At 46.6% G+C, this 12,431-nt stretch overlaps 2 protein-coding genes across 2 annotated transcripts in view; one reads left to right on the plus strand and one right to left on the minus strand.

Annotated features, from left to right (window-relative positions):
- The window catches only part of NGF (nerve growth factor), a 1,213,865-nt gene that overhangs the window by 1,059,780 nt on the left and 141,654 nt on the right, over positions 1-12,431 (minus strand). The window lies entirely within an intron of this gene.
- Positions 7,814-12,431, plus strand: part of ATP1A1 (ATPase Na+/K+ transporting subunit alpha 1) — a 31,791-nt gene continuing 27,173 nt past the window's right edge. The window contains exon 1 of the mRNA XM_050748037.1: positions 7,814-8,358. Coding sequence (XP_050603994.1) covers positions 8,347-8,358 — 12 coding nt within the window. The 5' untranslated portion in view covers positions 7,814-8,346. The remainder of the gene's footprint in view (positions 8,359-12,431) is intronic.

Below are 12,431 nucleotides of genomic sequence, written 5' to 3' on the forward strand. Positions count from 1 at the left end.
GCTCAAGACCACCCAAGTTCACAGCAGTTCTGTTTTATGCTATATCTTGTCCTAGCCAACCCTTTCTCTTGGCATCAGCTCTGTGCACGTAGATGGACAGCATCGTTGGCCCAGACAGCTCCGGCTGGAGAGGTGCATATTTGTCTTAATAAGTGAGAGTCTGAGGTTGGGGAACACGATGGCAACTTCCACAAACCATTCATGCTGCATGATTGTGCTTCCCCTGGAGGAACAGGAGTAACTGGCAACGAAGAAAGCAGCAGAGAAGGGTAGGATTTGGCATCCAAACCTAAGGTAGATCCTTGACATCTCTCCCAGGCTGCCCACTCCTCTCTCCGCTATTGGAGAAGCTGGAAACGCTAAGCCTCTTGAATCCTCTAGGAGAGCAAGGTGATTTAAGTCACACATATTTCTGTGACATGAATGTCCAAACAGGAAGCCAAAGGGAACTGGCTTTGCAGTTTTTATTTTTTTAAGGCACCATGTGGCTAGGAATGGACATGACCAATCATTACTGCTATAATTTTATGTGTCTGCAGTCAAAGAAATCTACCATGCATTGAGGTAACCTGATATAAAACCGCTCTCACTATTTTGAAATTAACGTTTTTCCACTGCTCATGGAATGTGAGGCTGTGTTTAGAAGTCAATGCAGGACCTTAGCTGACACTTCCATACCTGCCAAGAGCCACTGATGTGAACCAGGTGGCCTGCTTCAAGCAGAATTCAATTACCCAGATGGCAACTGTTTCTTAATTCAAAACTGTAACAGTGTTTTTTTCTTTCCATTATGAAAAATGAGAGGGGAAAAAGAATACATTGAGTTTGAGCACTTCTGGTTTATGAGATTAGAGGCAGGGGAGGGAACTGGGTCCCTGGCCTCTGCCAGCTCCCTGCAGCTCCAGCCTGCAGCACTGTGCCTGCCTGACTCGGCTGCTTATTCCTGGAGCAGGAGCGATGGTCCTGAAACTCAGCCTCCTCTTGGGTTTGTTCTTAGGAAGCTAGAATAACTCTCCCTCACTAATTAGTGATTGCATTAGCAGATGGTATCTTTTTATTTAAGTAAAAAGGAAAAAGAAGAAAAGGTTTTAAAGGTTTTAAATTGCATTTGGAGACAATGCTTTCTTTCTCCTGAGGAAGTCAGTGCAGTCTAGATCCTGGATAGTCAGGCTTCTTATTCTGAAGGTGAAAATCAATCAGCTGGGCGACGGCTCTGATATTTTAGTGGACTTATTTTCCTGGTCCTCACCTGAAGTTTGGTAATAACCAGACCAGTTCAGACAGGTGGAGTGCTGACTGACCTCTACCTCCCAACTCGGTGCACTCGGCTGGCTGCGTTTCAGTAGATGGGTTCTTTGTTGGATAAAGGAGATTGATGTGGGAAGAGGTGAGCCAGCATAAAGTAAATTCTGTTCTCATTCTCTCCTCCTGTAGACAAATTTTTGTAACTGCCTTCATTCTTCCTTGGACTTTATATCTCCCAGACTGAGTAGGAATTTGGAATCAAGACAAGATCATTGCTTACACTCTTTGAACAGTTACTACATGGCAGGCAATGTTCTAGTGCTTTATGGTTGGTGTCAATTGTTTCTCATAGCAGCCCACTGGTAAAGTTACTAAGTTGGTTTTTCTAGATAAAAAGCTTCATGCTTATACGCATTGTTTGAAGAATCTATGTGGTCAGAATCCTGTCACGTGATCAACTATTTTGGGTCTACCACCTCCATCACCACCATCCCATTACCTCCTACCATCACCTTCATTACCGCCACCACCATCTCTATCTCCACCGCTATCTCTAACATTGTGTCCATGACCACACGTCAAATGTTAAGTTGACAGGGACTTGTCAAAAAAACAAAAAGCCACGCCCCTGTTTAGGCGGGGACTTCTTTAACTTGAGCTATTTGAACTTTTTTTTTTTTTGAGGTAGGTCCCACTATATCACTCAGGCTGGTCTCGCATTATTAGCCTCAAGTGACCCCCTCACCTCAGTATTTGAACAATTGAAGCTAAATTATTCATTAACTTGGCCTCTTCCTTCTTTTCTTTATCCTCTATAATTTCAGTCTTCATATGTGAGATTGCTTACCAGGCAGCTTAACATTTCTTTAGTCAGTGGAGTTGCGTCAAGCACTGGACTCTGAGAGAAATGGAAACCAACAAAGTCCTTGGCCTATTTGGAATTTGCCTTAGCGAAAAACACTGAGAAATCAGATAAAATGCCTGAGCCTTCCCCGCAAATTGAACTATCTTCTGAGGGCTAGGGAGTTATATGTTGACCAATTGTTAAAATTATGTCCTAATTCCAGTTTTTCATCATATCCAGCAATTCAAAAACTTCTGTTCAAGGGATGTAGTAGGTAATAGGGATGGTAACGGGGGTTAAGGCATGCTACCTGTGTGTGCACAAGAAAAGGAAGAAAATAAAATTAGCATACTATGACAAAAATATACAAGGAAATATAGGTATCTTGAGATTCTGAATTCAATAATGTGATCAGGGAAGCTTTCATAAATGTGCTGGCTATGAAGGCATATCTACTGGAGAAATCTTTCCAAAGCACAAATCTGATCATGCCACGCCCCTGCTTAGAACCCCGCAGTGTCTCCCTATGGCCCATAGGATCAAGTCCAAGCCCTTTGATGACATCCAAGTCCTCCACAATCTGGATTCTGCTCACCTCTCCAAGCTTATTTCCTGCCGCCATTCCTCTCACAACCTAGGCTCTAGCCATTTTAATCTACTGGCCAGTCCGCCAACACTCAGTTTGTTTCTGTCCTGAAGACCTTGCCCATGTGCTACTTTTGCTTGCATCCCCCTGGTCCTGCCTAACACACTGCCCATTCAATGAACTCCTATTCATCTTTCACAATCCCAGCCAGGGAAGCCTTTCCCATTCTGCAGGCAGAGCTGACCATTTCTTCCTTCATGCCCCCATGAAGGCCTGCATATATACAGCACCTCTCACTGTGTTACTAATATCTCTTTGCATGTCTTTCTTTTATGCCAGATGGTGAGGTATTTGAGGGTAGAGAATGTGTCTTAGTTATCTTTATACAACAGCAACAAGCACTGTGCTAGGCTCAGAGTAGATACTCAATAATGTTTATTCTGATTTTTTGCATGAACTAGTTCTTACTTCTGTTAAATCCTGTACAGTAACTAGAGTTAAGGATTGGAGTATGCTCTTTATAAGAGGGGGAAAAAGCGGGGAACCCTTCTTAGGGGCTTATTTGTAACAGTCCACATGTAGAGGTCACCATCGCCAAAATGGAAGCCTCCAGAGTAAAACATAAGCTGTTAAAAATGAATTGAGCTGGTTGCTATTTTTGCATCTGACCTACTTTTTGGTTACTTCTGCTGTTGCAAAAACTTCCATTCTTATAAATGAACCAAACCACTTTTTGATGGTTTTGTATTCTCTCTCTTAAGGTAGCTCTTTACTGAAACGAAAATCTGCACAGTCTCTGAAACCCAGCTTTAATGCAAAGGCATCTATGGAAAAGTATTACTCCCAGTAGGACCAACTTCCACAGAACTCCCTCAATTGTTTTTCCATGGAAGAGTTTAAGGCCAAGCATAGCAAATCTATCCACCACGATGATGGCACTTATCTCCTTAGTGCTTTGTGGTTGTGCGCCCTGGAGAGCAGGAAGGGTTAGATGCCAGTTACCTCCTGCCACCTCTTCCCAGCTTTGGGCTTGCCCTTTCTGAGCCATAAGCCTGCCTGAAGCCGTCTCTGTTGGCTGGATGAAGATGGGACTCTGGCAGTGGAATATTTTTCAGTCCAGATCCCTTCTTTGTTACCATTTGATTTTTTTTTTCAATGCCTCAGTAGTTGTTGATTTACTGAAAACAATTGGTGAGTTTTTAAATGTAGCATATCGTAACATCACATAGTGTTGTGAACTTGGGTGAGGGGAGTAGAACTGTATTGGGGGAGTGTGCTAAAGGAGAAGACACAATCCTGGCTCAGGATCTGGTATAAAACACACAGGAAACAACTAAAGAATCCTTTATTACTGTTTCATTTACAAAGAACGCTATTAATAAGAGCAAATTATTTAAAGGGCAGCTAGGTTAAAGGGATGCTGAGTAAAACACCAAGGACTTGATTCTGTTGTGGTTGGTGATAACCTATAATAGTTACCAAGTAAATGTGGACTCTTTCAAATTTCCCAATTTCCCAGAGGCACAACTTGAAGTTTTCAACCACCACTAACAGGAGAAAATATGTTTAAAAGAATACTAAGGAACTTTCTAAAAGATTGAGAAATGGCCGGGCGTGGTGGCTCACGCCTGTAATCCCAGCACTTCAGGAGGCTGAGGCAGGCAGATCACTTGACATCAGGAGTTGAAGAACAGCCTGGCCAACATGGTGAAACCCTGTCTCTACTAAAAATACAAAAATTAGCTGGGCATGGTGGTGCGTGCCCATAATCCAAGCTACTCAGGAGGCTGAGGTACAAGAATTCCTTGAACCCGGGAGGTGGAGGTTGCAGTGAGCCAAGATTACACCACTGCACTTCAGCCTGGGCAATAGAGTGAGACTCTGTCTCAAAAAAATAAAGTAAAAATGGAGAGTCTGGGAGGAAAAGTTATAGGAGTCAGAATTATTTAGCTGTCAGATTTTGATAGTCAGTAATGCACCCAGAACTGTGCTTTTAAAGACAGGTGATATGTCTGTTGCTGAACAGAAGAAAAGGAAATAGATTTGCAATGGATGCAAATTTGCAATGGAGACAGAGATTTGCAATGGAGGCACAGAGATTTGCAATGGAGGCACAGATAATGGCTAGGAGGAACTTTGAATGATGAAGAGAGTTGACTTTAAGGCAGCAAGAGTGGCTTTCTGAATAACATGGAAAATTCTGGATAATGTGGGAAATAGGTAAAGGATAAAGATGCATGCTTATGACTGTATCCATGCTAACCCGGGAGCACCAAAGCCAAAGAAAATTCTGTCCTTACAGATCCCTAGCTCATAGATCCCCCAAATTTTTGTGTCCTATGGAAAATGCTAAATTGGTGTGGACTCCAACTCATATTTTAAAGCCCTTAATTGCAATGGTGTGTTTATTCAATTCAGCAAATACTCAAAGTGCTAGCATTCTTGGCTCAAAAAACTGACTTGCATCATATTTTTCATACATCTGCTGACTCTATTCACAATGACTGGAGCAACCATCCACAGTTGTGATCAAATTCTCCTCGAAGCCATCCATACTTGGCAGCCTTAATGTCTATAAATGGCTGAGTCTCCAGGACAATCAGTTTAACTGTGCCCCAAGCTAGGAGCTTGAAAAGAGTTGATAGGATAAGAAGCAGACAGAATAGAGAGTCTTTACTTTCTTCACCATCTCTTCTGGAATCCAAATTTGTCCGCTGCACTGGAATTAGAAAAGCTACCTGAAAGTCTTGCCACTATTCTTGGAATATTCAATAACAATTACTCCCCGGGCCTCACTTTCTTCATCATAAAATGAGGGAGCTTGATGCTTCATCTGTAAAGTTTCGTTTCATTCAGAAGCCCTCTTCCAAGGGAAGAAAAGAAGGCTTTTTCTATTTAAAAAAAAAAAAAAAAAAAGACTTTTCCTCCTTTGGTTATCCATTTTCCAAGGTGTCTCTCTCACATCTGAGATTTCTTTCTGCACCTCAGTCTTGGTCATGCCTTACCTTTTTCTTTACCTCAAAGACTTGTGAGAATTCAAGGGCACTGTGCATCTGAAATTACTGTGTGGCATCAAAAGCAAAATACAGATTTAAGATAATGTTTCTTATAGTTTTTGCCCTTTCTTCACACCGGAACACAGATAGAACTCTGGGATCTTCCTGAAAGGACCTTCGGCAATTTTCAGTTGCCAAATAAATAGCTCTAGAGACAAAGGGAAGTGCCTTGATCTATCAGGGTTATTTTGTTGAGTGAATTAATGAGAATTTTACTTATGAAGGGAGAAAAAGGAGATCAGCTGGCAGGAGAAATCTACATTGTTCCGACTCTTGCTTTATATATTTAGTTGTTGCCACAGCACTTTTCCCACTCAGACTAGGGCCCAAGGAGTAATTAATCTTTTGTTTGTTTTATTTATTTATTTATTTATTTATTTATTTATTTTGAGACGGAGTCTCGCTCTGTCGCAAGGCTGGAGTGCAGTGGCGCCATCTCAGCTCACTGCAACCTCTAATTCTCTGGTTCAAGCGAATCTCCCGCCTCAGCCTCCTGAGTAGGTGGGATTACAGGCATGCGCCACTATGCCCAGCTAGTTTTTTTGTGTTTTTAGTGGAGATGGGGTTTCACCAGGTTGGCCAGGATGGTCTTCATCTCCTGACCTCATGATCTGCCCGCTTCAGCCTCCCAAAGTGCTGGGATTACAGGCGGGAGCCACAGCGCCCGGCCCAGGAGTAATTAATCTTAAAGAAGCTATCTTTAGCAAGCAAAAGCATCTTACAAAGTACAGTAACTGAGGCTATCAGTTATATTTCCGAGCATGTAAAGAAAGCATTTTCTAGAAGCTTAGAGGTGGATCCCTGAACACTCTAACTCTCTGTTGAATTAACAGCCTAGGGAATTCTGTTCTGAATTTGGGGGCTCTTCTCTAGGCAGTCAGGGTTTTGAATTCTATTTACAATTCCTCTGCTCTCCATGGCCTGGACTGATTGAACCAAGTCTCTAGATCACTGTAGGAGACATCAACCCTTAAAAATACATTCTTGAGGAAGAACAGACTCCATCCAGTAAGAAACTGTCTTCTAAGAAGGGATGAGAATTACCCTAATGATGTAACTGACAACACAGTTTCTAGTTTTTCCTTTCTTTCCTTCCTTCCCCATTTTTTCCAGCGTCATATCCATGTTTGTTCATGCTACATGAATACTTGAAGTTGATAGAGTTGGCTTTAACTTAGGAACCTTTGCTTAGAAAGTCAATATCCTGGCCTTTCTCAGAATACTTGACTTCCTGCAAATCTTGTTAATAATACTTTGTTTTTTAAAATGTTGGAGAACTTCAGCCATTGCAGCCTCTTGCTAAGAAGCAAAAGCTATAACGACAGAGAAGCCCCAAAGTGCAGTGGAAGCAGGGATATCCGGGGAGAGGGGTACTTTCCTGCCCCACCTCCCCCACCAGAGATCCCAAGGCTGTGCTGGAGATGCTCCCCTGACAGGTGGAGTCGTGGAGAGGCACCTGGCAAGTCCTCAAACGCATCCCCCTTCATTTAGCTCCTCTAGCTAAAGATATGCATTCCTTTGGGCTTCAGGTTTTTCTTCCCTAAAAAGAGAATCCCCAAACTAGGCAAGCAGGTTACATTGACACAATAGCGTGAATGAATTCGCTGGTCGCCCTTTGGATTCTCATTTTGGAATCTTGAAGAAAGAGAGGTGGTGGGAGGAGGACGCTTGAAACTTCTGGCCATGCCAGTTCAGATCCATCCCAGCTATGACGGAGCGGGAAGTGGATAAAGAGGACCCCAAGTCAGAGGAGGCACTCTGAGAGCACCAAGCGCCTGGGGAGGCCATCCGCAGGTGGGCGCGGGGCCTGGATTCCACAGAGGGGCGGAGTCCCTCAGTCAGGCCTGGCTGCAATCACACCCGAGCGCCAGCCCCCTTCAGCATCCCTGAGTCCCAAAGGAGATCCTCGAAGCGCTGGAAAAGCCGTTCCGCCCAAGGTTTCTGGTGTCGAGTCGGCGGCGACTGGGGGAGCTCAGTTCGGAGACCGTACCGCACCCACTGCGGACCTCCTGGGCCCTACATAGCAGGCGGGTCATGCAGGGCGGCGGGAGGAGGGGCGTGGGAGGGCCAAGGCCGCCAAGTCCCTGCTACTCAGCCAGCAGGAGCGCCCCGCAGCCCTCCCGGGACACGGTGGACACTCTAGTCCCGGGCCCGGGCGCCTTCCTGCCGGGAGCCTGGACTGGCCGCAGCAGGCGCTGTCCGGGCCCGTGGGCGGGGTTTGGGGAGGGGCGGAGCCAGGCCCGCTGCCGGTGTCAGGTTGCTCCGGTAACGGTGACGTTTCGCAGCGTGGGCGGGGCCAGCACGCAGGTTGCATATTTTAGGAAGTGAGGAGGAGGCGCGGGCTGGAGCTGCGGCGGGGTCTGGGGCGCAGAGCAGCGGCGGGAGGAGGCGGACACGTGGCAGCAGCAGCGGTAGCAGCACCGGCGGCGGCAGCAACAGCGGCGGCGGCATCGGCCCGAGCCGCCGGCCGCCCTCCCTCCCTCCCGCCCCGCGGCAGCCCTAGCTCCCTCCACTCGGCTCCCCCGGCCCCGCTCGCTCGGCCGGGAGCTGCTCTCTGCTTTTCTCTCTGATTCTCCAGCGACAGGACCCGGCGCCGGGCACCGAGCACCGCCACCATGGGGAAGGGGGTGAGTGTCCGGCGCGACCGAAGAGGGGGCACGGGGAGCCCTCGAGGGGAAGAGGAGGAAGTCGGGAGGGCAACCGCGGCCAGCGGGAGGCGGCGGAGGAGGAAGCGGCGCGGCGCGGAGTGGGCTGGCAGAGCCGCGCGGCTTAAAAGACGACGCACTTTGGAAATGGAGGGAGCGCAGTAACGGGGGGCGGGGGAAGGGAGCGCCGAGGGGCTGGAGCGCAGCATTGCTCGGGGGCGGGTGAGCGGACCCCAGGCGAGGGCTGCGCGCCCCCGAAGCCGAGCGGGCCGGGGGCTCGGAGAGGCGGTGCTTGGGAAGCCACGGGTCCGGGAGGAGGGGGGCGACCTGCAGCGGGGCGGCCCCGGGACCGAGCCGGCATCCCTGAGCCCGGCTCCCCTCCCTGCGCCCGCCGTCACCTCCTTCTCTCTCCTTCCTTTTCCCTCCGCCCTCCGTGCCCTGAGGAAAGGCGCGCTCCTCCCCTTCCCCTGGGGCGCTCCGCCGGGGCCCCTCCCGGGCCTCCGTTCCCGCCGCGGCCCCGGCGCCGGCGGGGGCAGTCTTCGGGTTCGGGGCTTCTTCTCCTGGAGGCGCTGGGGCTTGGCTGGCTCCGCGCAGAGGCGGCCGCCCTCCCCCAAGGAAAAAACTGGCTTCTCCTGAGTGCGGAGCGGGCTGGGCGGGCTGGTGCCAGAAAGGGTGTGTCTTCACTGCCCTAAGATGGCCTTTAAGGTATACTTTTGAGGGTTTTATTGGGCCACTTTCCGTAAACACAGGATGCACCGATGGCAACTGGAGTTGTCATCCGACGGTGGGGAGAGGCGTGCAGATTTTTTTTGAAGGGACGAGCCCTGAAGGATAGGCAGACCCATCAGGGCCTCAGGGTACAGTAAACCCGAAAAAGGACTGGAGGCTGCAGGCAATACGGTGGTAGGAATGCTTTGCCAGTTTCCAGCGTCGCGGAAGCACCAAAGGGCGGTTCCTGAAGGAAACGAGGGGTCTTGGGGCTGGAGAGCAGCGCGGAGCGTGGTGGGAATATCATCACAACGCCCCTTTCCCGCATTTCTGAAGCGAAGACTTGATTACCCGTAGCTACTGCAGGAGACTGGGTCCCGGACCCCAAAGGAGCCAAAGTCCAGTTAAGAAAAATTTACATAAAATAACCTCGGAATTCATGGGTTGAAAGTGACCATGTCATGAGAATACAAATGGGAGAATACACTCCGTTGCCTCCAGGGTTTAGCACAGTGCAGACACTGAGTAGGTCTTTGAAGGTCCTGAGGCTTCTGGGTGTAGACAGAGTGACAGGAGCAGAGGGAGGCTGCACTCCTTGGGGACTCTAAATGAGTTTTGAAGGAGATAATTGAAAGGCTTGGACCTGGTGGGGAGAACAGGCACAAGTGGAAATGCACAACTCGCCTTGCTTTTAAAAGCATACAGCGTGGAGGGCCGGTCCAGGTCAAGTGGCATCAGAGAGCAGAGCGGAGTGCAGGGCGTCTCCATTCCCCTGATGGAGACTGGGTTAGTGGCCTGTGCTTTTACCACACCATCAAACCCTTGGTCATTTCTGTAAACAAGCACTTTAAAGCTCATTGTTTGTCTCTCCTCCCTTAAAAAAAAGAAAAAGAAAAAAGTTTACTTCCTGAGCTAATTTGGGGGGGGTTAGAGATCACAGATGTGTGCCCCAGGCCTAGGAAGGTGAAGTGACTTGCTCAAGGTCAAACGGTTAACTAGTGACAGACCAGGCGTCCCTGATTCTTGAACAGCCTGTGGCCTCAAGCCTGAACATACATTTACTCTTTAACATTGAGTTCTTTATACAGAACTCAAAACTTATTCTTCAGATGAAACTGGGGTATTTGTGATGTTGAATTAATAGGCCATGGAGATGGTTTGGGTAATTAAGTTATGCCCACGTATCTAGATGTCTTTTTTCTAACCACACGCAGGCACACATGCACAGTAGTGATGCGGTAGTAACCCACCTGAATAGTTAGTAGAGCTTAAACCCAGATGTCTTACAATAAAATGTATAGTGGCTAGCAAACACAAGATTAAATTACAGCTGCGAACACTGGGATAATGAGCTGCTTGGCTGCTGGGTGGTAGTTAGCGTTTTGAGTATTCTGATACATTGAACATTAGTTTACTTGTGTGTTTGTGTGTGTGTTTGTCCAAGTGTGTTTGTCCTCAGTGACTTATTGTGATCGTCCAAATGTTCAGAAGAATATTTCATGTTGGGATTTTTCCACATGGGGATTAAAATGTGGGTGGAGTGGTGACTAAAGCCCTGCTGATAATTGGTTAACCAGGAAGCCTGTGCTGGCAGCTAATTTTTAAGGTCATTGTAAATTTCTTCCCCTCCTCTCCTCTATACCCTTTGTGGCCTAGCTTTTGATGATATTTCAGGTGGTTTTATATGTCCTTAAAAGTCTAGTTCCTAAGCATTTGGTAAGAAAATGAAAGAACAGCTCTTGCTGAATCATTCCTGGATGAAATAGGATTTTGTCCCTTTTTTTCTTACTGGGTTTTATTGCCAATGACTCGGCTTAAACCTTCAACTAGGCCTACCACCCGCAACTGTTTCACTCACCAAAGGTACACACCATAACTGTTGAGAAATGTGGGAAAGTTTATTTTCTCAAGTATGTAAAAGATGAGGAGAGGGAGTCTCACCAGGTCCTTCACTACATTCTGGATTTAGTTTGAATATTAGTTACCTAAAAGATAAATCATAGCTTATGAGTCGTGATTTAAAGAGGGGCAGGGAAAAAAGGTTCCAGTGAAGGTGGCAGTGGGGGATGCACATGTCAGCAGAAATCCTGGTTGTATGGTACTGTTATCAGCTGCCCTTTTGGAGCTCAGCTTGAAAGTGTGACTAAAGCTCCTCTGGCTGCTATAAAGCTAGTACTTTAGACTTAAAGTATTGTAAGGCAGAGGCCTCAGAGTGGAAAGTTGCCCGGGCCTGGCTGGGAGCTAGTGGAGCAGTTACAGGAAGAACTAGTGCCTAGAGCTGGGGGGAGGAGAGAGCACTTGTGCCTCACCCTTTGCCTGTCAGTTGTTCAGTGTGTAACAGTTCCCTGCTTCTTGGGTTCTTTCTGTACCCTTTTATAAGGGTGTATCCCCTTTTGGTAACTTACTGTTAATTTGTAGTGTTCCCTGCCAGTAAGCTTGTAACACTCTAGTGACTCACCTTCAGGTGGGAGGGTAGGAAAGGGGGAGGCCTGCCTCCTAAACCTGGGAAGATGGGGAGAGAGTGGTAAACCTGAGAGCCCAAAAAAAAAAAAAAAAAAAAAAAATGCCTTTAAAAATCCAGTTGTCCAGATGAGGGCTAACACTTCAAATATACAGATTTCTGGGAATGTTATTCCTAAGTTGCATTTAAAAATAAAAGTGAATTCAACATTTTATAGCACAATAGAGTTGGCACTCATCCATGCTCCATTCCAGTACCCTCAGTCATTGTTTTCTGATTATTTTAGCAACACATGAACAGATAAGTGACTTTCTATTCAAATCAGGCTATGTTCTTTTAAATATATCTAAACTTAAGAATAAGAAAGGCTTTAACTGAAATAGCTTTTAAGGATTTTGTATGGTAAAGTAAAATTGGTTTCTTCACTCAAAAACAAACAGGTTTAAAAAATAAAATAAAAGCCCTGAAGCTTCGGTTTCTCATCTGGCTCTTGGATAGAATGCTCATCCTGGGGATCAAGTGAAGTAATCTATGTTATGTTTATGGAAGGAGTGCCGTGCCAGCCTGAGTTGTGGCTATTGTTATTGGGCTTACATAGGTACAGTAATTAGAGCCAAGAGAAGATCAAATCTTTACAGACTGGGTTTGCTGTTTGTCAGTAAGTCATTAGCCCTTTCAAAATTAGAGAGCAGTTTTTTCCTTCACCGTGAGAACATACTAAGATTTGAAAATAATGGGAAATAATGTTAATTGCCTTTCATAGGAAAGTCAAGTAGAGGTGTCAGTTGACATTACTGCAACTGTTATCTTTGCTCAACAAGCAAATCTCTTGTTTAATAGCATCTTTCTGTCTACTTTCACTTTTCAGGTGAAGGACTTTGTTTGC

This window comes from Macaca thibetana, chromosome 1 (genome assembly GCF_024542745.1).
Source record: "Macaca thibetana thibetana isolate TM-01 chromosome 1, ASM2454274v1, whole genome shotgun sequence".
Classification (NCBI taxonomy): Eukaryota; Metazoa; Chordata; class Mammalia; order Primates; family Cercopithecidae; genus Macaca; species Macaca thibetana.